The sequence below is a fragment of the Plecotus auritus genome (assembly GCF_963455305.1).
Source record: "Plecotus auritus genome assembly, chromosome: 8".
Classification (NCBI taxonomy): Eukaryota; Metazoa; Chordata; class Mammalia; order Chiroptera; family Vespertilionidae; genus Plecotus; species Plecotus auritus.
The window spans coordinates 161153547-161178948 of NC_137782.1; the positions used below are offsets into that span (position 1 = coordinate 161153547).

Below are 25402 nucleotides of genomic sequence, written 5' to 3' on the forward strand. Positions count from 1 at the left end.
CCACCGCTGCACTCACCAGCCGTGAGTCCCACTTCTGGCTGAGCGGTGCTCCCCCTGTGGGAGCGCACTGATCACCAGGGGATAATGCGTCTACCCCCTGGTGGTCAGTGTGCGTCATAGCGACTGGTCGTTCTGCTGTTCAGTCGATTTGCATATTAGCCTTTTATTATATAGGATCTTGGGTATTTTTCTTCCATTAGAATGGTGGTTTGAAATTGTGTATTAAAATCTCCACAGGTAATTCTAAAATATACTAATGCTTCAGCCTCATGCCAGCCTATTGAAAGCCACCTCCAGGGTGTAGGGTACAGGTATTGGTATATTTTTAAAAAATATTTCTTGGTGATTCTGATGTGCATCCAGAGTTGAGAAACACAGGCATAGAAAAACAGGCTGCCTGCATTCAGCCAAGTTATAAAATAAAAACATGGATGGGCTCACCTGGAAGGTCCAGCAGGTGAGATATGTAAGGAACCTCACATGGGGCTCCCCCCTTACCCAGCCTCCTCTGAGAGTTGTACCTTGGTTTCTATCGCACTCTCTCCGCTGCAATGGAGCAGGAAGGAAAGAAGGAAACCAGACCAGAGTGGAAAGCATTTTCAAACTTTATTTACAACTGTCACAGTGACAAAAAGTAGTTTGGAAAAAAAAAAAAAAAAAAAAGCTAGTTTCTCCCTGAGCCTCAAAAAAGAACAGATAGAAGTTACAGGAGGTTCATCTTACAACAGGCATGTTTACTGAAATACTAGTTTGTTTTTTCAATACGATCAGTTAGAAATACACACAAGATACTTTAAAATAAAAAAAAAAAAAAGAGGAGGCCAGACAGGAGCTCAGCCACTTGTCCAAGAGTGACTGGGTCCCCCCCCAACAGGCTCACCGCTGAGGGTCCTGACTTTAGCTGTCAGCATCTGGCCTGCTCAGACTCCACATGGTCGTACAAAGGGGTCTAGCGACCAGCAAAAATAATAAACCACCCCCATAAACACACATGTACACAAAGTAGATCTGTTATGCAGTTTACAAGCACGTTCCCATCACACGGACAGATGATACAGGGGAGCACATTGGAAGGGGACAGGGAAACACAGGATTTTAAAAGGCGAGACCCCATCCACAAGGGAGGCACAGAATGAGAAATGCTGCTGTGAGGGAATGAGAGTGGGAGGGAAGGGTCTTCGCAGCCAAAACCGAAGGAAAGGGAGAGCAAGAGAGAAACACCCCCAGTGCAGGCTGCAGGCTCTCCCACTTCCTCGAGGAGCTGGAAGAAGTTATTGCCATCGATCAGTGTGAGTAACACAAGCAGTCAACACAGAGGAAGGGAGCAGGGGGGATGGGAGAGTGTTGGCTGCCCAGAACCAAACCCTGCTGGCATATCAACAGCACACCCTGGTCCTCCTGCCCAACCTTCCCCAGAGCCACACGAACCTTGAGGTATTAAATACAACCTTTATGCAAGTCCAAACCCGGTCAACCTGGACTGACTGGACACCTGAGGGCTCACCGGGGTGCCTCGCTGGGCAGAGTTCAGCCCAGGGCTGCTCTTGAGCCCACCTCTTAGTGGCACCGTCCGCTCTGAGATAGAGATGAAGAGTGTCCTGCATCGTGCGGCTCCTGGTGGTTCTGAGCTATGATAAGAAGCTCTAAGTCCAAGGCTAACTTTCTCGGGTAACTGTGCCCTTTCAGGGGATAGGTGGGAGGTGGGGAGTGAGGAGGACCACTGTTCAATGCTCCCTCACCACGCCGTCCTCCCACCTGCATCCAGGAACGCAAGGGGAGAAGCCAGGGATCTCGTGACACCCTTTAGTGTCACACTCGATCCCCAGGCTGCTGCACAAAAGCCTCCTCACCCACCCAATAATTCCCGGGCTTCGCCAGCTCTCGGGATGTACACTACATCAGCTCACCTACCCAACAAGAAACATAAAAAGTCTCCTCTGCTCTTCACGCAGCTTCCACCAGGAAAGCAGGCCACAGGCTCACGTGGGAGTGGGTATTGCGCTGACTCGGCTGGCTGGAACCCCCTGCAGGGCTGGGGGCCACCTGAGCCTCCTGGCTGTGGCCAGGGGAGGGGAGGGCATGGTAAGGAGAGAGGAGGGCCAGCCTGGGAGAGCCCCCCCCCCACCCGACTCGCTCTGTGCCTCTGCTCAGACTGAGAGCAAGTGTGGGGGGACCTTCACATCCAATTGTCCACATCGACAGGGGCAGGAAGTACTCTCACTACTCCCAAAAGGGCGGGGGGGGGGGGAGGAGGGGGAGGGGAGGACAGAGCAAAAAGGATAAATAAGGGAAGAGAAGCTCAAAAGCACTGCTTCTTGAAAACAACCACTCCGGCTTACCACAGGTATGTCAACCTGCCACAGCCTGGAGCAGAGGGGCCGTGGAGAAGGAATGGGGGGGCCTTTCCCTTTCCCGAGCATCACCTCCAGCTGGCTTTGCAGGCAGCCAGGGTGCCCTGCTCTCCTTTACCCGCCTCCCCTGTAACAGGCAACACACCTGAAAGGAAAGCAAAGGCTGGCGGTGGGCGAAGCTGGAGAGAGATGAAGACTTGGTTTTCTGATGCCCCAGCAGCAGAGAGATCGCTCACTGAGAAGTAAGTACTTCCTGGCTGCACCTCTCTGCTCAATGTTTTCTTAAACCGCGCATTTTCTCTTTTGTCCCTTTTGTTTTCTTAGCCCAAATGTTCCTTGCTCGCTGTGCACGCCCCATCCCCTCACCCGCAGACCCCCCTGGAATCCCAACACCGCCTCTAGGTGCTGAGTTCAGATACTGATCTCAAAAACCAAAGCTTCCCCACACCCCAACCCCTGCTCGAAGCAGCTTCCTTTCTCAGAAGGCCTTGCAAAGTGCCCCGGAGGGCTCCAGGGCTCGACACAGTTCAAAAAAAAAAAAAAAGAAAAGAAAGGGAAAGAAGACCAACTCAGTGATTCGCAGGAGCAAAACGGAAGCCTCGTCTGACGTGTCAGAATGATGGTGGCCCACTCTCTTCATCCATCACAATGGGAAAGAACACAGTTCAGGTACAGATGCTGTCTGGTGTGACCCGCAGGGAGTCGGTGGGAATCTACTGCTCCTTGTTCTCTGTCGCTGTCTCTTCACAGTTGTCCTGCTCATCCTCCTGGACCAAGAACTCCTCGGGGGGCCACCGCAGCTCCCCGCTCTCCACCTCCCCCTCTGTGGGTTCCACCACTATGGAGGGCAGGCGGTCCTTCAGTTTGCAGCAGCGGTCAAAGTCTGACGGGTCGGGGAAGATCTGAAATAAAAGCAGAGCGAGCGCCCGGTCATGTACAGATCTAAAAAGTGCAACTCCTTCCCTTCATCCCACACCTGCGGGCAGGGCTGGCTGCGCACCTGCGGTATGCCATGGACTGTGCTAAGCAGGGGTACAGCTACCGGGAAGCGAATTCTGGGCAACATGGGAAAGCATCCCTCAGCTTGAAGCTGAAAGGTTTCAGGGCAGCAGCACCAAGTCTAAAAGGTGGGGCAGCTCTGTTTGCACTGTTTGTTTTCTTTTATTTCTGATAAAATAATTCAAAGCTATGTCATCCTCAGTAAGCCACACATCGGTTTACAGCAAGAACTTCACTCTGCCAGTCTGACAGGTCTCATTCGGTAGCTCAGTTGGTCAGAGTGTTGCCCTGATACGCTAAGGGTATGGATTCGATCCCGGTCAGGGCACATACAAGAATCAACCAATCAATACATAAATAACAGATCAATGTTTCTCTCTCTCTCTCTTTCTCAAATCAATTTTTAAATTAAAAAAACAGTTCCTCCCAGGATCATTACTGACACCTTGTATGAGCCAGCTACCAGGTGCTTTACATATATAATTTTGAACTAACATAGCCATACTGACAAAGAGGTGTTTTTGATACTATCGTAAAGAATCCCAGGCTTAGAGAAAGAGGCTGCCCAGGCCATGCCGCCTGGAAATGGGTGGTGGAAGGAGATTCAGACCCAGGTCTGTTTGACTCGTGTGCCCACGCCCCAGTACCACCCCCGCTCCTCCAATAGATGGGTCCTGATCTCCTTTCAACTGAACAGTCAAGGCCAAGCAAGGGTTGAGGTGTGGCTCCCAGCCACAGGCAGGCTGGGGACAAAACCCCAGGCTCCTTTTTCACCTGTGAACAATTCCTGGCTCCTTGATGGCTCCACACCTGAAAGAATTGACGTCTCTCTCCAGAGTCCCATCAACGAGGCTTTTTAAAAATGCCTACTGTGTGTCCTGCCCAGAAGTGGGAGAAACCCCAAACCAGACTATAAAATCGAGGCCTCTGTGTATTCCCTTCGAATACACTGCCCTGTGACTACAGCTGACCCAATTCTTTGCCCAGCAGCTTAGGTACTTAATCCGATGGGCTGCTGGTCCCTTGCCATTCACAGTCCTCGGTGACGCATCCCAGAGCTGGAGAGAGGAGCCTCTGTCTGGGACCCCAGGGCTCTCAGAATCACACGGCACCTTCAAGGCCATCTCATCTCTTCCAACCTCTCTATTTGATAGCTGAGGAAACTGAGACCCAGAGGGGTCGGGAGACTTGCTCAAGGTCACACACCTTGTTAATAGCAAAAGAAAGAAAGTCAAAACCAGGAGTGGGTAGAAACACACATCTGAAGAGATGCCTGGCTCAGATCCAGACAGGCCCACGGCAAAGACAGGTGGCCTCCATTCCCTAGAGGCAGAAATGCTCTCCTACAATCGCAGGCCTTCTGTGGTGCTATGAAGTTGCCCCGTCTTTCTGCACACCAACCCCAAGCAATGCTGTCCCAGTCAAGTCACCAACATGTCACAGGTCACACGGGGCTGCCGGGAGTCATGGGCCTCACTGAAACGTCCCCAATCCCTGCAGACAAGTGATTATTAACCATTTATCCAATAAAGCCCTATTGCTGGGGATTAAGCCTTAAGCCAGCTGCACAACCAGGCATCATTAAAGACTTAACAAGCCTTATAAAAAGTACCCTAATGGCAGCCAGGAGGAAAACAAGGCAAGGAAGGGGTTGGGGGAGTGGGGCTGGAAGAAAGCACAGGGCAGGTTGACCCAACTGCGGGCTTCTCCTCCTGATGTGGCCAGCCCTGCAGTTCTGCCCTCGGACTGTGCTGTGCACACAGACCCGCCGGTGCTGAGCCGGGAGCGGGTCAAGGGCCTCTCTGGGCCGCTCCTCACTTCTCTTCATGTGCAGCGGGAGCCCCTCCCCGTGGGTGACATACAAGGTACCCTTCCAAGCACAAGCTCAGAGAGCGTGAGGGGAGCCCCAACAAGTGGAAAGCATGCTACAGTCTACGAAGCTTTCAGACATCACCTCCTTCCGGCCTCACCACCCACAAGAGCAGTGAGAACCTGAGGCTCTGAGGGCCACGTGGACGAGCCAGGATTCAAACCCAGATCTTCTATTTTCAATGCCTGTACCTTCTGAAGAATGAATGGATGCCACTGGGTGAACATGTCAATTTTACAGACAGAAAACTGACCAGGGAGGGTGGACAAGACTATGGGTTTCCATGGCTCATTCGGCTGCTGGGGGCCCCATGATGACCCTCTGGGCAGCTGAGCTTCCTAGTCCGGATGGTTGTTCTAAATCTTCAGAATGCGAGAAAGAGCTGTGAAATATCAAGAGAAGATGGACACCTGGCCCAGGACAGACTTGGCCCCCTACCTCTACCCTCTGACCGCAAGCCCAGGGCTGTGCCCACCCTGTGACTCCCATATGAATCTAACTGTGATCACCCATCTGAGCAAGAGTGACAGGGACAAGAAGGAAGAGGAGGAGGAGGAGGAGGAGGAGGAGGAGGAGGAGGAGGAGGAGGAGGGTAATAAGGGTAAGTTTGTTTTAAGCTGGAAGCAAGTCTTTAGCTAAAATAGGCAGGGGTGGAGGTGTTAAAATAATGATGATGATGGGAGACATGCCAGGCATATATCTGCACATCCCAGATCAGATTCTCCATCTTCGCAATAGTCCTCTGAGGTAAGCAGCGGTGTGATCCCTATATTATAGATGAGGAAACTGAAGTACAGAGAGGGCAAGCGACTTCCTCAAGGCCACGGAGCTAGGAAGTAGCGGATCTGGGACCCAAACTCAGACCTAAAGGACTTAAAGTAATGTGTTACGTGGATAACACAGTGTCCCGCCAAAGAACCCAGATTCTCATTATGTCCTTGACATCACTTGTATAACCCCAGCCAAGTCCTCTCAATCACCCGTTCCTCAGTTTCTCCTTTTGAGAAGCAAAGTGACCTCTGTATCTCACTAGATGGGTACAAGTGCTTGGCAAATACAAATATAATAAAAGGCTCTGAGGACACATGCTCAAGTCAAATCTGAATGTCCTTTCTGGAGCAGTTTCAACAGGACTCCGTAAGCGTTCAATCTGCAAACAAGAGGCAGCCATGCTAACGCAGCAATTACCATAACTTCACACAATGCCTTTCATACCAGCAGCTGCACAATTAAGTCTCTGACGTCCTTGGGGGAAGTCTGAGCAGTGAACTTCTGATACTGCTTAGCTGCCAGAGAACTTTGCTCCCTGAATTGTTCAAAGCAGGCGCCATAAAAAACAACAACAACACACAATATAAAACCTTTTTTTTACAAAGCCTGTTAATTACATTTTTAAAAATCACTATGATAATCCAACCCTTCCATCAGAGATTTTATTTTATTAGGAGATAATACCAATTTATGACCCTGAAAATTGTAGCTCTCTCCAAAGACAAACAAAAGGCACCCAGAAACCAACAGCTCCTCGTTTCCCTGCACACAGACAGAAAGCCTTGCGGAGAGCAGGATCCCGCCAGCGCACTCTTATCTCCGACAGCTGCTGAAGAGGCTGACCCTAAGGAGGTCAAGATTTTTCCACTAAGTCATGCTTTTTAATCATCTGGGCAGCAGAAAAATGAGAGGTTGCCACTGCTATTTGACGGGGTGGGGAAGGCAGTGGAAAAAAGGACTCAAGTCAGCCTTGCCAAGCACATGACAGGTAGGGTCGAGGCGGCAGGCCAGCCCGGCATGCCGTTTGCCTGCAGGAACTGGCAGGGAATAAGGAACTGCCCCTGTTCCAAAAAGAAACTGCTTCTGGTTAAACCGCTTACCCCAAAGCGCCCCTTCTCTCTGAACAAGGAAAAGCAAAAAAAGAAAAAGAAAAAAAGGAATGGGCAGGAAGAGATCAACCAAAGAACTTGTTTGCATATATACATAACCCATGGACACAGACAACAGGGTGGTGAAGGCCTGGGGGCAGGGGATGGGGGCAGGCTGTGGTTCTTTCAGCTCTGCCCTTTCCTCCCTCTGCCAGTGCTGGATTCCACAATCCAGCTGTCACCCTCGGCTGTCGGGGCTGATGGTCTGGATTAAACTAATAGACACCAAGTTCCCTCTTTTATAAATGAAGTGATGTGTTGAAGATCAAACACATCAAGAATACCCCGGGCCCCAAGTATCCCGCTGTGTAGAAACAGCAGGTACGCAAACATGGTCCTGGTGAATTTTATGGGAGACACGTCTTCGGGGCATCTTTTGCCTGGTGACCTCTGATGCCAAGAGGCCCTGATGTTTTGGGAACTCAAATCGGTTCAGTCGAAAGGTCAAGGGAACTTTAGGCCCTTCCAGGAGGAAGAAACGGCCTGTGAGATGTGGTTTGGATGCCGGGACACTAGAATTTCTGGCTGTAGATCAGAGCTGTCTGACAGAACTTTCTGTGATAGTGAAAACATTTCCTACCTCGCTGCCCAACAGTAGCCACTAGTCACATGTGACCACTGAGCGCTTGAAGCAAGGCTAAAAGTGTTAATTTTCTTTCATTTTTATGAACATAAATGTATAGGATATATTTAAATATCCTACGTTTATACCTGTGGCAACTGCACTGGACAGCACAAACATAAGCGTGTAAATAGGAGGACAATGAAAGCAGGACCAGTTCGGGATGTTTGGCTGGTGGACCAACACAGGTGGCCTTGGAGTGGAGACGTCTGGGGTTAAGGGTGAGCCCTGGAGATGAGGAGCTGGTCGGCAGGCTTTTGGCTTAAGTATAAAAGTTGCCAGTCAGTCAGCTCCCGTTTCAGCCATGGAGGGACCTGTAAGGCAACACCCAGGCTCCAAAGGCCTGAAATTTGGGGGCCTAGCTATCAACTGTCTGCCTCGAAGCCAGGTGACCTAAACCTGGCTGTCTCTGGGGTAGAGAGAGGAGAGAGATGTCTGGCACCTGGGATGGAAAATGTGAGTGATTCTGGTTGGACCAGCCGTCCCCGTGTGCATGTGTGCGTCCCTCAGCCATCATCCCTGACAAACAGCCTGAGCTGGCCACAGAGAGGGCGGAGGGTTCGGCAAAGAGCTGAGAGATGCTAACGGGGAAAGCGGACACCGGCAGGTAGAGGGGATGAAAGGTGGCTAACTGGACACAAAGGACTAATTACCAGCTCTGCAAGCTGAGACCTCGGGAGCTTAAACACCCTGCTCCTCTTTGCCGGGGTGGATGGAAAGGGGAGGTAGGGCAGAGGGCCTGAGATAAACAATCAGGTAGCTCCCCACGGAACTGAGAGTGATCTGCTTCTGTGTATGCCTCTCCCCTCTCTGCTTCCAGAGCGGGAAAACGTCACCTCCAACCTGCTATGGAAATGGCCACTCCCACGGGAGTCTGAAAACATGGCTTTGACCTGGCCCCAAGGCATATTGTCTCCATGACCAAGGTCACATCATTTTAACTTCTCTGAGCCTCAGCTGCTTCCTGAGTAAAATGAGGAGGGAATTTCCATGTTACAGTACTGTTGCAAGATTTCCATGATGCTGCATGTTGAGCGCCATCATGGTACCTGTCAGGATCAAAGAAGTGGAGAACCATCCCCCAGCCCTTCCTCTATAAATTGGGGTTAATGCTAATTCCCATTTCATGGGGCTTTGGAAAGACTAAAATACAGGGATCTGTGAACATGTTCTGTAAACTTTAAATTCCTAACGATGGTTCTTATTAGGTAAAATTGGGGTCTCCAGGGACCATTTAGAGCAGTGGTTCTCAACCTTTTTTGGCCGTGCCCCACCTAGGCATATCTAAAATCCTGATATCCGCCCCCCCACCACCCGCAGGACATATAATTCTTATTATTCAAAAAGTGAACTCCTATTCGTGTGGAGGAAGCCTAAGAGGCCATTAACTTGGTCTAAACAAGCTTCCAAAGAACATGGCATCCATGAGAGAGAAAAATAAAAGAACGAAAGGACAGTTGAAGTACTGAGGAAGAAATCACTAAGAAATTGTTTAAGAAATAATAATATAAAGTGATATGAAAAAATAGCAAATAAATTTCAAAACATATAATAGAGAACTGAAATGCATAAATATGTCACAATATATATTTTATATACTGTATACGAGGCCCCCTAGAACCATAAGAAATGCAAAATAATTCACTGTTAATAACTCATTCTCAAATTGCCCCCCTTAAAAATCAAATTGCCCCTGGGGGGGCATGTGCCCCACCTTGGGAACCACTGGTTCAAAGTGAGGGGCTGGGAAGTCAATAGCTATGGCTTAGGACAGGAGCAAGTCAGCAGCACTCCTGGGCTTGTGCTCACAAACTCTAGGACAGGTTCTTTGGAGAAATGGTTTGACCTCATTGCTTCCCTCCTAGCCCCCGTTTTCCCTAGGGCCTGGGTTCGCCAGCTGGGATGGAAGCCACTGCCTTGTCCAGATCCTGGTCTCTCGGTGGAAGTCCTAGAGCTGGAGGTCTTTCCATTCTGCGCCTCTCCCTCAGCCTACTGCATGGGTAAGTCAGGCCCCTCCTGCCCCTCGGATCCCCAGAGTCTGGGTTTCTTACTTCTCCTGCAGAACAACAATGTATTGGCTCTGTGTGTTTATTCCTTCCTAGAAGGGGCTGGGTTCTAACAACGGGCAGATCTCTACCAGTATCCTGCTCTCCAAGGGCTGAATGAATGAGCAGCAGCAACTAATTAAAATGAAAAGTACTCCCTGCTTTTTGCCCCCTAACAATAAGTGAAGGCAAGAAATATGTTCTTTGAAATACTTCCCTCCTGCTATTTTATCGTCATCATCATTATTATTATTTACATTTTACTGACTTTTCAAAGTGAAATGTGGCTGGTAAGAACAGAAAAATTACAGCAAAGGGGCAGAGGGGCTGCTGCCTGGATTCAGGGAGGGAAGAACATTCTCCAGCTTCCACTGAGATGCAAGTCACCTCCTTCTCCATCCTTGAGACTCTCACCTGGCTCAGATCTCGCCTGGACTGCGGCTATGGAACAGCCACCTCACCCTCTCCTACCCTGCTCTGGTGTTTCTAATCCTATAGGAGACTCCAACAGAGATTTGAGGCTAAATAACAACTGTTGGATCTCCTTCCTTTGAATTAAAGATGCTTAAGCCTCTAGCCTTGACTTAAAAGAAAAGGAAATCCTCTGGATAAACACCACCTTTCATAAACATCTCTCAAACACACACCCATCCTGCAAGATGAGAGTTCCAAATTCCAATTAATTAGCACTAATTGCTACTGATAACTCTACTGGCCCAGCGAGCTGATGGGGCTTTTGGAATGCTAAAGAACATTCTCCAAGTTCTCCAGGGCAATGAGAAAAGACTGCAGTTATCTGGCTTAGATGATTGAAAATACCCACATCCTATCAACTATACTATCATTGCCCTTTGGAAAGAAGACACGCCTCCCAGTCACCTCTGGGCCTCTGCAGAATGACAGATCCCTTTCTCTCTTTCTCCTTTGGTGCTACCCAAATGTCCCACAGCTCCACCCTCTTCTCTCAGAAAGCCCAGATTGATGTGGCTCCCATTTCCAACCATTCCCTCATTTTTCATTTTGGAGACAAAAATCTTGAAGACCTGGCCTGGTCCCACAGCCCTCCCATCATTGACTAGGGTTCCCTTCCTAACCCCTACCAAACCCACCCTTGTATGGGAACAACTCTTTCTAGTTTCTAGGACCTCGTTACTGTCCTGCCCACAGCCTTCGCTCAGCCTCAGTCGGCACCACCTCTGCAGCACACGACCTGGCCAGCCAGCCTGCTTTGGGCCGTACACTCTCCTGGTTCTCAAGACCCTTCCCAGGTTCACCTGACCTGTCCAACCTCATCTTCCCCATGCCTCCCTGGACTTGGAGTCATTCTAGGACTTCTCTACCCTCAGGCAGCTTCCTGGCTTCACCTGTCCATCTTAGGCTGCTGGTTCCCCAGTCCACAGCTACATTTCCACCTTCCCACGCTCTGTGAAACATCTCCACTTGGATGATATCCATCACCTCCAATCCACCTTGTCCCACACTGAGGTCATCAGCTGATTTCCGTGTCTTTAAGTTAAAACTTTTTTTTTTTTCCTCCCAAGCAGGAAGCCTTGCTTGATAGTAGGTCCTGTAAAAGAGGCCTGGACATTTCAGTTGGTCATAACTGCAGTATTGATGCTAAAAAAAAAAAACCCGAAGTAAACAGGGCTATATTCCCAGCGGTCCACTCCTCTCATGGAGGCCGTCCACACTCACAGGAAGGCGAAGGCCCTGCTGTCCTCTGGTCAGACATATTCTGTTCAGTTTAGAGCAATGGTTCTCAAAGCTCAATTCCCTACGTTCTTTCAGAGAGGGAGTGTCTATGGAGTTACATATTTTCTTAACAATACTAAGATGTTACTTTCCTTTTCTCCTGGGTTGACACTTGTACTAGTGGTATGAAAAACAATGGTGGGTGAAATTGCTGCCCCTTAGCAAGAATTAATGAATGCAGTGATATTAACTATACTTGTAGTCATTCTATTTTTCGCCATCTCATGCTCACAATTAAAAAATAATAATATTTGCAACAGAGCAGAAATTTTATTAAATATTGACTCTTAAGTGCATGTTGTTTTTTTAAATGGAAAGCATAAAACACTTTTGCTGCATAGCAAAGCACAATGGATGTCTCGAGGAGAAAAAAGCACTTATGTGATTGAGTTGCAAACTGAACTAGCCACTTTTTCCACAGAACACTATTTTTACTTGAGAAAATGACCAACGAACTATGGTTATCCAGACTTGATTATTTAGCAGACATGTTCTCAAAAATGAATAAAATGAGCTTCTCACTTCAAAGAAAATGACTGATGGTCTTTGTTACCTATGATAAAAACTGAGCTTTCAAACAAAAATCAGAATTTTGGAAAACATGTATCAGCCACTGTAAGCTTGACAGTTTCCTAATACTTGAAGGACTTCTGATGAAGCCAGTGGAGACATTAACAAATATGATTTTTTTTTACATTATATAATGAAATGTGTCAACATTTGGAAGATCTTTAACGTTCATTTGTGAAGGTTTCAGATTTCACTTGGCCACTAACCTTTAAGAAACCATCACTTGTTGAGTCTAGGTGAAATAAAGAAGAACATATTAAAAGGCTATTAAATATTTCTTCTTTTTATAACTACATATTTGCATAAGCCAGATTTTCTTTATTTACTATAATACATACGACAACAGATTGAGGCATAAACAGTTATCAGAATCCAGCTATCTTCTATTTAGACAGACACCAAACAAATTTACAAAAATGAAAAACCATGCTTTTCTTTTCACAAAACTTTTTTTATTTTGGAAAACAGATTTGTTTTTATGATAAACGTATTTATGTTTAACATGCAATGGTTTTATTATTTTAAAGGAATTAATAAATACAATTTAAAAAGACATAATCCACAGAAGACATCATCAGAATATATAATGCACATGAACAAATATCCATGGGCCCTCAATCATTTCTAGGAATGTGAAAGGGACTGAGACCAGAGTGTGAGAACCGTTGGCCTAGAGAACCCTCAGGAGGAGGATCCTATAAGTCAAGGTTGAAGGTCAATACATTTTAAAACTGGAAAAGCTTTAAAGGGAACCCCAAAGCTGCCTTCAGTATCAGAAAGGCTGACACAAGGAAGAGAGCCGATTTTTTAACTCCAGGGCTGATCTAGGATCAGGATGGCGGATTTCACCTCACTACACAGTGTTCTAATAACAAAAGTGATACAATCCACCCTCCCCTAAAGACAGAGGAGCCAAGGCCCAACGAGGTGACGTGAGTTGCCCGAGCTGACACAGACAGTGGCAAAGCCAAGATTAGAGACCAGCTACCCGGACTCATGGTCCATAATCCCCCTGTGCCGAGTGTGTCTGGGCGCCACGGCACTGGCAGCATCCGAAGAGCACCTCCGTGACCCAGCGCCATGCTTCCGTGTGCATCCCTCTATCGGACAGGAGACTGGCACAACCGCACAGGTGCCCCCCACCCCGCGAGACTACAGTGCCACAGTTCTGGTTCTAAGAACAGTGTATACATCCACAATTTCGTTTGGGTCCCTCCTAAAAGCATTTTGAAAAACTGTGTCTCCTTTCGCGTGTTTTTAAACTGACACCTGAAACTTCTGATATACTATAAATTTTTAAATAAAACTTTTATACCACTCTTTTCAATGCACTCAGATGGCCACAGCCATTTGATATCAACAATCACCTATTTAAAAAAAACAACAACTCATAAACAAGCTCTTAAGCCAAATCTTATTCCTTTCTCCACTTGAAACTATATTTCCAGTCTACTTCCCTATAGGATTTTCCTTAATATATTTTTATGTTTGAAAGTTTTAAGTCATTAGCTTTTCATACTTCACTGCAATAAAAAGATGTATTTGTGTATATAAAATGACTTAAGGTTTTATGTCCCATGACCCTAAGGCTTATTAATTTTAAAAAATTCTGAATTGGCTTATTGCGGCTATTAGTATATAACTGATCAGTAAACATACCGTAAATAGTTATTAAGCACAATGATACATTATTTAGATTGGTTTCTTAATGTGATAGATAGGAAGATTTATGGAGCTTCCTAGACAGTAACATTTTGAATGATTCATTTGTTTGATGCTGCCAGGGTTTCTATATCCTGGAGAAAAGCACCTTAAAATATTGGGGAAGGGGAGGGGCAGGTCCTTTCCTCATAAGGGGGAGGCGGGCAGTTGTGATAGGAAAGGTAGGAAGAGAAAACTGATGAAGCCCGTCTCCAGGAAATGCAATTTTAGAAAAGCAACAGAAGGAAGTTGAAGATGTGGAAATTGATTTTCCGAAAATGCTCTCTGCTGTCATATCCCTTGGAAAGTTTCTGTGAACCCCAGGGGCAGCTGTCCTCCTGTTTTAACACTTTGTTAAAACATGAAGTAATATATACATAGAACATTCTATGTATTAAAAAGTAATCTGGCGTGAAAACTCCAGTATTAGGATGCCAAGGAAAACAGCTAGGAAGGATCTGACCTTTAACTGTTATATCCAAGGGGGCAAATGACCAAAGGAATACAGAATTCAACACTGAGGACTAGCGAACCTTTAAGAATGCTTCCAACTAAGAGGATTACATTCAACTCTTGAAGAAAAAAAAATTCCTTCGTGGTGACAACGGTGATGTCAGCCTCAGGAAGTCCTTATCCCTTCCCGCCCATGCACACATATGGCTCAATTCTATTTCTACTTTACTCATTGTTTAAAAAATAAAACTATCACCACACAAATGGGAAACTAGTATTACTTATTATAGGTAGCAACCATAAAGTTACACTGGTATTTTTAAAGTTTGTCTGTGTAACACCTAAATGAACTTTTTGAACCATCAGGAGTATGTGGACCCTGGACCATGGCCAAGGCTGCTTACTCGCTGCAAAGCACCTGGGGCCTGAGCCCTGGGCCCAAGTCCCCATTATGTTCAGCTCTACTTCTAAAAGCACAGTCAATGCTTGACTTCAGGGAAGCCGTATTTCTCAACCATGACCATTCATGAGCCAGACCTGGAACCCCAGAAATACCAAGATGGCTCAGGGGACGGAGCATCCATCTGTCCAACTTTCATGGGACGCCAGGCTGAGGCAACGTCACTGGTCCTCCTTAAGGTCACATGGCACTCTGATGTCATTAACAGAATAAAGGAGATATGTAGGGCCTGTACAAATAAACATGTGTAATTTTGTCCGCACACCCACTGTGGGACAAGAATATGATCACCAGCTATTTTGCAATGCTGGCTAATTGCCTAACATCATCAACTGCTATCATCTCTGCTCAAAATAAGCAATTAACAAACTAGAGGAAGATGTACAACATCTCCTAACCACTTCAAAATAACCAAGCACTTTTCTGACTCAATCCACAAAGCTCCTCCATTATTCCATCCCTACAGATTTGACACCCGGGAGATCCTCTTTGCTAGAGCCGTCAATGCCAGGAGCTTATATTTGGATAAACTCTTTGATTTGTTTTCTGTTTTTAAGGTAATCAAGAGGCTTAATAATGTTGAATCTCTTTGAATCAGTAACTCTACTTCCAGGAATTTATTCCAAGGAAACGAACCAGAACTAGGCAGAGATTTACGTAAAATGAGGCTTGGAGCAGTGCTCTTTATAAGAACAAAACACGCCACCACCTAAATTTTCAGCGATAAGAAGTGGTACATAACAAAATGAAATGCCATTTTAAAAAGAAAGCCAAATTACAGGAACACAGTCACAGTGTTACAGTACGTGAACAAAAAGATTCAGCATAGCATAGACAGTATTATGTCAGTTTTTTAAAAATGTAAATGCATATTAATATACTGGAAGGAAACATACCAAAATGGTTCAGCAAATAAGAATATGGGTGTTCTTTTCTTTATACTTCTCTATATTTTTTCCTAAATTTCTAAAAGGAATGAATATTACCTTTATAATATAACACACACACACACACACCCAAGGATGCCTCTCAAATCCAGGATGGGCAAAGTAAGAAGGTGTACTATTAATTCTGCCTGGGGACAACTATTAAATTCAAGATATTCTAGTAACAGAGACCAACCACCTCTGGACTGAGGTTTGTGAACACCCTCATGGCTCAGGCCAATTCTACTTTGACTGAGAAACCCAGACCCTTCCTATCCATTGACTGAATAAAATTCCTATCCATTGACTCCAATAAAATTCCTGGTCGAGAAGCAAGCTGTCACTGCTGCCTCAGCTAAGTGCTTGGGCGCCTCTTCTGTACAGTTTACGGAAAAGGAGCTTCTGACAGTGCAAGGGGATTAACTGCAGCGGGAGGGGCCGAGGGATCTCCCAGACACCCCCTTGGTCAGAGTGCTAGCTGGACGACAGCTGGAGAAACTTTGGCTGACCGTAGTTTTTTTCTAAGACAGGTCTGTGCAGGAAGGGGCCCTCCCCGGCTGAGGAGTGAAGCCACAGCCACGGGCTTGGGTTTTCTGATAAAGACCCCTCCTGAGGTGGGCTGGGGACAGGGGGAGGACAGGTGGCGAGGTGACAGGCAGCAGAGGTGGCACGGGGCTGGCAGACTGGAAAGGAGTGAAGTCCCATCAGCTCCGAGCTCCGTGTGAATGAGGGGCTGTCTTCATACCCTCTGAGGATTATTTTGGGACTCGGGCCCGGGAGATCATTTCAGGACATTCACTAGACACCAGGAATAGCTCTTGGCTCTAGTCACAAGATTCGCCACCCAAACTCATCCCTTTCCCTAATGGTGCAGTCCTCCTTTCTACCCAACTGGGGAGACTGGGGTGACATAGAGAAAATGCTGATCCTACAAAAGTCTACGCCATGGGGTGGCCAAGGTAGAGGGATTGTCCTCAGTGCAGGAAAGGGAGGGAGGAAGGGCCCAGCCAGCCCCTCAGCCCTCGGTTAGCAGCTATTAGAGGACACTGCGTGGAGCACTGCAGGAACAAAGCAGAGTCTAAGACACAGACCCAGCTCCAGGCGCGATGAACACGCCAGCACTTGAGAGGCGTCGGGCCTAACACAGGCCCTTTGAGAGGAGGCCGGCTGTATGGTTCTAGTGTGCACCACGTTGGCTCAGAAAGTGAAGAGAGCTTGTTCTCTCCCTGGACGGGCTACAGACTCACTGTTGTGATCACGGTGTGTGTGAGCAGGGGAGGTGGGGGAAGAGGTAGAGGGGAGGGGGCCCCCCACGGGAATAATTCTAGCCCTCTGCAGGCCCTCACCCAGGGGCATTCCAAACAGAGAACACTATGTTTGTGTCCAGGCTTCGGGCCTAGGAAGGAAGGTGCCGGACCCCTCGTAGAAAGGGGGCTGGATCTGAGCAGTGTGTGCGGACGCCAAAAGAAGCAGGCTGCAGACAGAACGCCCCCCAAAGCCCCAGACTCCCTGTGCTTCTGCACCCTGTGGCCCTCACTGCCTGACTTGCATCCCATGATTATGAGTTGTACCAAGGAGGGACTGGGGTGGAGGGGGACGGGACAGGAGAAAGAAAACTCGCTGCGATTCCAGTAACGTGTCGTGTCCATGGCTGGATGTCTCCTGCCAAGTGCTTTGGAATGTTAGCTTTATGTCTCTCCAGGGATGACTGAGGCCTTTTAAGTCTGATGTTGTGAAAGATGATTTCCTGGTGACCACGGGGCTTCCAAGGGGCTGCTCAGCAGAACGTGCGGGGGTACCACAGCTGGGGGTTACCCGCGAGACACGGGGCGAGGAGGAGAAGGAAGCAGGTAGTTGAAAAGGTAATACCCAGAACAGACTCATGATCAGGGGCTTGTGGGAGACGGAGGCAGGGGAAGGAAGCAGGAACCTCTCTGAGAACTTCACTCAGAGAAGAAGCTCAACTCATCGCATATTTCAACACGTGCATTTAACAGGTGGGAGGGGTTCAGGGAAAGGCAGGCTCTTGTAGACGTGAGTGAAGACAGCATTTCTAACCACTGCCTGACTTCAGTGACTAAACCAGCCTATTCCCTGCTTCTGATAAAGAGTGAGGAGCGGGGAGAAAGGAGCCAGCTATTGTTGGGCCAGGGAGCTGGAAGAGGCTGGGAATTTGGTCCAGGGAGAGGTGAGCGCAGCCAGCATAGTGCTTTATACCTGTCCTGATGCGGAGCTAGAACCGAGAAGCTCAGACTGCCAGGAGCAAATGACAGGGCTGTGGCAAGAATAGGTCACCCCCACTGTCTCTCCTCCCTACCATATAAAACACCAGGATGTCCCTCCCTCCGGTCGTGGGAGATGCAGGGGAAGACGCAGGGAAGCTCTGAGCTCTGTGGATCCCAGGGAGGGCACTGGCACGGGGCATGGTGGTGTGTGAAGACCTCACTCCTTCTGGGTGACAGCACATCCTCCCGGCTTCCCTGAGAGGGAGAGCCGGCCGCCTGTGTGACTGGAGGATGGGCCTCAGGTGGTAGGAGTGCGTGACCAAGACCAGCAGAAGGAACACGAAGGGCCTCCGGTAAGGGCCATGCATACCCATCAGAGAGGAACTTAAAGAACCTGGGGAAGGATAAAGTCATCAGATCTTGGTCCAGATGCTTTAGAAGGAACTTAGCAAGGGAGTAAACCTGGAGAAGCTCAGCATGCTGTGCTGGGGGGCCCTGGGGTTGTGGCAGCATCCGTGTCCCCAGGCAAATGCTCAGGACCCCTCCCTATTCAGGACCCAGGCCAATCGTGGGCAACATGGAAGGAGACCCAATCAGAGAGGCATTCCAAATGCCACATGCTTAGAGCCCCTGAAGCCAGGGCCGTGCAAAGCAGCACTGACCTGCCTCCTTGAATTGGGGAAAGGAAGATGGCCTTAGATGGCATAAATTCTAGCCCAGGGCAGGACCTCGGGAGACCCACAGATGCAGTGTGTGCGTGCATGCGGGGCGGGCGGGGGGAGAGTTGCAGCCATCAGGGACATAAATATCCTCGAGACCCTCCCACTCAGCCCCGTGAGCTGGCTGCCACCCACAGCCAGCCCAAAATGTACTCAGACTTTCTAGTAACCATTTACTCACCCAACTGGTGGGTGTTGTCATTCATGCCAAGTGAGTACGCAGACATGAATTTCTCTTAATGACTCTCTAAATAACTGTTAAGACAAACCAAGGCACTGGCTCTGTCGGTTTTTATACAATGCTCACAAAATAGCACTAACTTCCTGAGCACAAAGGATCGGGCTTGCCTGAATCTCTCAGGGGATACCAAGGCATTTCTGTAAAGCTGGGACCGGCATGAGACCGAGGAGGCCCTTCACAGGTCCTGAGGCAGCAGTGAGGCTGGCTAGCTTCAGAACCAGGAGACTGGGTGGCACTGAAACCACCACCACCGTCTCAGCGGTGCCTGCTCTGTGCAGGCCCTGAGCCAGCGGGCACCATGATTTGGGGAGGGGTATAAGAAGAGTGATGGCTGATGGGCACCAAGAGGGTAAGAAGTCATCCTCCTGCCCTCAGAGATCTGAGCAGGGAGAAGGTAAAGTGGGACCCACATCCTCAAAACCCAGTGCAGCGTCATTTCAAAGCACAATGTGCCACAGGTGTTGAAAGAGGGCAGTCACGGCGCAGAGAAATCAGGAAAGCTTCGTGCTGGGTAGGCCTGGAAGGTGGGAGAATGACTGACACAGCCCAGTGTGCCTATTTCCTTGACGACCTCGTTTCAAGGTCAAATCCCAAGCCTCAGATTCTATTTCATCTGCCAAGTCGGGATTGATGTCTCCTTCCCACTTTCAGTTCCTTGGAAAAGCAGGTCTCAGTGAAAAGCCATGTACTATTATTACCCGCAGGCAGAATGCCAAGAACAGAGCTCTGAGATCTTCCGCCCCCAGATCTGAGCCCAGCCTGAGCATGCACAGTGGATGGACGGCTCTGACCACGTGCAGTCCCAGCCAATCCCCAGAGCGCTGGTGGGAATGTGTTTAATGGGAAGGCACTCGCTTGGAGCGGGCCCCGAGATACCATCATATAGCCATTATCAAGCTGGCTCTCTGCAGAGCCCCGCACCTGACCTCCACGGGGCACGCCAGGGGCTATCTGGAGATGCAACAAAATTTGATTAGAGACGGAGGGGCCTTCTCAAAGTCCTAATTTTCTTTCAAGGCCAGCCCCAATTGGACTTCAATCCAAGCCTTCTCATTGCTACCCATACCTAGATTGACCATGGCTTCTGCATTGCTCCCCGAGCCTGCCTGAGTTCCCATTGTTATGACCTGCTGGCTTCCCCCATAAGCCCTGAACCCTCTCTGTGCAGGGCCCCAGCACAGCACCTTACACTTATCAAGTGGCCAATAAATGTTGCTTGGTTAAAGATGACAAGCTTTCTCTTCACCAGGCAACCATAAGACCTTGCTGAAATTTTGTGAAACTTTCTAAGAGTGCTTTGAAGTTCTAGGAAAGATATTTTGGAATTGGACAGTAGTCCCCACCCAGGCCGCAGCGACCAGTTTCCTGCAGGGCTGTGAGAACTGGATGGTGGCCCTCAGTCCAGAACCATAGGGAAGAGTTGAGGGCCCTTTCTTCAGGCAGCACCAAGACATTTCAGGAGCCCAGAGGTGATTGGATTTTCATCCTGCCGTTGCAGCCCCAACTCAGGCTTCCTCACCCGGGGTTGCAGCCCCGTCCTCCATCGTCACCTGCCCTCTCCCTCAGACCCAGCATGACGGCCTGAGAAAAGTGCCCTGTAGGACCTGGCCTTTTATCCTGGGACACATTCAAATGGAGAATATAAAAAGAGCACACACCACGCATACCGATGGCTGTGTTTGGAAAGGTTCTGTGATGGAAATCTAAAACTCAGAACTGAAAGAAAATCTCACCTGTAACCACAAAGGGATTCAGTCTGATTCAGTGGCTTGGAAACTGGTATTTGAAAACACCCCAGCTGGCGAGCCAGGAAACTTCTGCCCTCCTACAGGCTATGGGGCCAATCATCTCGCTCAAACCCACTCTGGGTGTAGAGGATATAAACCCCCAGGAAAGGGTATTCCCCTTCCCCCACCCCACAACACCTCACGCCACCTGAATATTTATTTCCAGCCAGAAAAAGTGGGTAGACCACGCTGACAAAACAAAGGGGTCTTCTTAAACCTCCCCAGCATGCCTGTGGGTGACTCCGATGTCACCTGCCAATCTACTTTACCCAGCCTTAGCTTTCATCAAGGCAGTCTTTGATCACCCTCCCTCCACTGCACCCACCTGGCTTTCTATTTGTTTCTTCCTTTACTAAATAAATGCCCCTGGGATGGTTCTAAGGAATGGTTAGCCAGAGCAAGTCTGGAACCTGGTCAAGAACCAACTCGAGATACAAACACACGATCCATCAGGAGAGCAAGGCTTTGTAGTTCCAGACCCAAGTCACCTACTCAGTCTGAGCCTGTTCCCTCATCCGTAAAACCAGAATTCCCCCCTCAGGGCTGTGGTCAAGAGGGAATGAGGCACTGCCTGGGTAGTTCAGTTGATTAGAGTGTCATCCCCGTACACCAAGGTTTCGGGTTCGATCTCCAGTCAAGGCACATACAAGAAATAACCAATGAATATATAAATAAGTGGAACAACAAATCAATGTTTCTCTCTCTCTCCTCTCCTCTCTCACTATCATCTGTACAGTACATGGCCCACAGCAAACATTCAGTTAATATCTGCTGAATGGGCCCATCACGCGCCCCCCCTCCCCATTTTTCTTCCCCAGGCCAGCCACCCTACACAATTTCCCTAGCCCCAAGGTCTTTCCTTAAAAACAGACTCCTAATGTAATACCTTAGGTGCTCTCCTCGGAAATCTGCCCCACAGGTAACCACAGGCGTTCCAACACCTCCATCAGGGGGCAGTGGAGGAGCAACATGGCAGGTCAGAAAGAGCTGTGCTGAGGATCCAAAGCTCTTACTTACGCCACATTTTTGGTCCTTTAGATCGTATTTTAAATCCACCACACAGGACAATTTCTAAGCTAGATCCCAGCAGTGGCGCCCCTGAGAGAGCCTCTCTTTGGGGAAAGCCCTCTTCAATTCTAAATAGTTTGAACATCAACTCTGTTGGAATCAGTTGGTCAACCATCATCCTGCGGAAGAAAGCAGCCTTTGACACAGCTATTCCTCCACCACACCACCATTCCCCATTAGCTGCCCCTCAAAGCAATGTTCCCACTGCCCAAGGCCAGGCTGGGAGGGGAAGTTCTGTCTGAACTGACTGCACAAATTACTTCCTCCTTAGCTGCCTTGAATGGGAGAGTCCACAGCCGCCAGGATGACTAATAGCATCGGCTCATGTTTGCTGAATCCTTACTGTGTCCCAGGTTCTATGTGTGCCTTATACACGTTCTATCATCATGGTGAATCTTCACCACAATTCTATGAGGTAAAGATTATGGTTGCCCCATTTTACAGACAAAGAAACTGCGGCTTACCAGCATTAGGGGGCTGTCCCAAGGTCACACAGCTCTTAGTGGCACTGGGATGCAGAACCAAGTCTGCCACCAGGCCCAGCAAAAGCCACTGGGCTCTGCAGCGCTAGAAGGAACCCAATACTGAACTCACCTGATAGGAAAGGCCATCCTTTCGGGGGTTGAGGCCAATCTCCTCCATGGATGGGGTGCTCATCATTACCTCAGTCATCTCGGCCGATCTCAGATAGTCAGGGCTGCCAAGAAACCCAGACCAGAAGTCAACAAACACACACTTTCACATTCCTCCTCTCCGTGCACTCTGCTGCGAGATCAAGGGAGTGTCTGGAGGCAGGATGAGAGGTGTTCAAAACAAAACTCAGAGAAAAACAAGCTCACACCCCGAGGAAGTGCCTTACAAGGCCAGAGCATGGGGCTCTCAACTTGATCAACAAAGCCCATTGTTTGAAAACCTCTCCGGCAAACCTCTTCCCTCCTCTCCTGTACTAACTAGTCTCCCCTGGCACAGAAGGATGGGTTTTCTTTTAAGTGACAGAACTAGAAAGAAACCAAAACAGTAGGTAGCCCATCTGTCTATCTATATGAAAACCAATTCAACCCTTCTCCTGGGGAACTGCATATTATTGTTACATAATAATAACAGGTCAACCTCAGGGAAACCAAGTCCAATAATACTGCCTTCTTAAATTTCTCTCTGGTGTTGCTTTTTTTTTTTCTTTTCCAAAATGTCCCACTTAAAGCCCCAAGGGGTCAGCTTTCTGCAAGCTTCACATCTGCCATCCAACCCCCTTCTCTAGCCACAGCCACAGCAGCTGCAAGCTCACAGCTTGAAAAACATCCCTGGATTTAAAAAAAAAAAAAAAAAAAAAAAAAGCCTTAAGGATGCCCGGACTCTGATCGCAAAGGAAATTTCCAGAGGGGCCAAGCTGGCCCACCAATGGCAGACATGTGAAAGTGCTTTGTACTCTGTAAGCAGGATACAAACATTCCATTATCCTCACACAAGCCATGGGTACATACAGGGTCCCGAAAGCATAGTGCCAAGTGGTACCAAAGTCAATGTATTCACTACACAATACCCAATATTTTCATGCCTTTACACATGGTTTTAAAAAATTAAAAATGGAATGGGCTGTAGAGAGTACCAAATGCTTCTTCATTTTATGGATACTATAGAATAGAGATGACATTGGATCTGAGAACAGACACAGTAGGTTCTGGTCCAATCTCTGCCAATCAAAAGCTGTGTGATTTTGAACGAGTCATATAACTTCTCTGAGCCACAGGTGCCCTGTGTGTCTGTTACCAAGATGCTAATAATGCATATCTCACAGTTATGCTGAAGAGCTCATCTGGAGGGCGGGGGGAGGGAAGGGCCAATCAACTATAAAATAACCCCAAATCTTAACTTCTCGGGGATAGTAACTCCGATGAGCTCTAAGGGGTTAGAGCCTTGGCAAGTTTTAGTGGCCACGGGCACAAAGCCTCCAATAGCCTTCAGTCTCACCCATATGGCACCTGGCTGCTTACACACACGGAGGTGGTAGGGAAGGGGAGCCCCGAAGGAGAGGGGTCAAGAGAAGATGCTGGGATTAGGGGCAAGTTTCGGGTCAGGAGCGGAGACTCCAAGGGCATTTTCCTCCTAGGTCATGGAAAGACTGCCGTCCCCCCTTCCTCGCCGCCCCCCCCCCCCCACCACCACCCCCGAAAGAACTCGGCCAGAAGAGCGAGAGCGCACAGGGCTCTCGCCAGGCTCTTCGCCTGGCGTAGGGGCGCTCGCTCCTCGCGCCGGCCGGGGAAGTTGAAGTGATAAGCATGAACTTTCTGGAGGGTGCCTGGGCTGAGCAGGAACGCGCCGAGCTGGTCTGCGGGGCCGGGCTCTCTGCGCCCGCACCTGAGAACACGCTCCGCAGCCGCCAGCGCTCGCACCCCGGCCGCTCCTCCTCTTCCACGGAGCAGGAAGGAAGGAAGCAGCAGCAGGCGCAAGTCCCAGCGGCCTGAGGCCTCGCTCCGCAATATGCGCATCCCTTCCAGCCCAATCCCCGGTCGAGTGCAAACCTCCGCTGCCCCCTGCCTGGCCCTGGCTCCTTCTAGCCGGGCCAGGGAGGGCGGCTCCTCCCCAGCCCGAGCCCCCACAAAAGCGCGTCCGTTTTTAAGGGCTATGGAGAGGGAAGCGGTTGGGAAGGTGCAGCGTGCGCTGGAGCTGCTGCTTGTGGCTTCAGACGGGTTACATTTTTTCCCCACCCTTCCGAGACGGGAGAGCGTTTCCCCGCACCGCTCCGAGCTCTGCAAACGCCGCCTGCACCAGCTCAGCCCCGCTGCCCCGGCCTCGACGCTAAGACTTGAAAGCAAACAAAAAGAAAAAGGGGAGGGGCTCGAGAAGAGCAGCAGCCCCCAGAACAGGGCAAGGCTCCTGCAGCCCTCCCCACAGGGAGTTTTATTAGCAGGGTTCAGACGTGACCCCTGGCTCTCCCCCCACCCCGTCACCAGCATATCTACACCTTCCCAGGCGCCCCTTAAGTGAGGGCTTTGAGTTCACTTCCTTTGTCTAGAATGCTCTCAGCACCACCTCCCCCCACCCCCATCTTTGCAACCTTGACGTTGACTCCTGCACGGGCTTGGGCGGCGGGTTACTGCCACGCCGCCGGCTCCACTGGCACCCGAGCTGGCACGAGTAGGCGCCCGGACCCTGTAGCCACGGCCGCGAGATGGATGCCCGCCGAGGGCGCAGGATACTCACCAATGAATGGGGAAATATACAGACATGAAGTCCTAGGGGAGGTTGACCCACGCCCTTGTGATTTAAAAACGGTCACTGCGTCCCGAGTAAGGATGGCACGGGCGCAGACAGGCACGGCAGGCGGGGGACAGGCGGTGGAGTGAGGGCACTGGGCGTCCGCTGTCCCTCTTCCGGAGACAGCCCCACTGCCAGCTGCCTCGGCAGAGAAGACGGAGCTCAGGGTTCTCCACCGAGCTCGCGGCCCCACAAAGAGCCCGGGAAGTCATATTTATAGGGGCGGAGGCGGGGCCCGACCCCGAGAGGCCCCGCCCTCCCTCACCCACTCCTGGAATAACGTCACCAAAATCATGAATGGCTTCAGTGCTTGCAGATCCTGCGGACCGCAGCTCGGGGGCGCGCTCGGCTCTGCTCCTCGAGGGCCGTGGTTTGCTGCAGCTTCTAGTCCGCCCCCCTGCCCACGACTCATACACGCAGACACGCGCGTGGATACGCG

At 49.4% G+C, this 25402-nt stretch overlaps 1 protein-coding gene across 1 annotated transcript; it reads right to left on the reverse strand.

The window, feature by feature from the left end:
• Positions 1 to 587: 587 nt before the first annotated feature.
• LBH (LBH regulator of WNT signaling pathway) lies at positions 588 to 25154 on the reverse strand. The gene is made up of 3 exons (XM_080685434.1): positions 24910 to 25154; positions 22303 to 22405; positions 588 to 3253 (listed from the first exon to the last, which is right to left on the reverse strand). The coding sequence occupies exons 1-3, from the start codon at positions 24933 to 24935 to the stop codon at positions 3065 to 3067; spliced, it is 318 nt and encodes a 105-aa protein (XP_080541560.1). The 5' UTR covers positions 24936 to 25154; the 3' UTR covers positions 588 to 3064.
• Between the last annotated feature and the right edge of the window lie 248 nt (positions 25155 to 25402).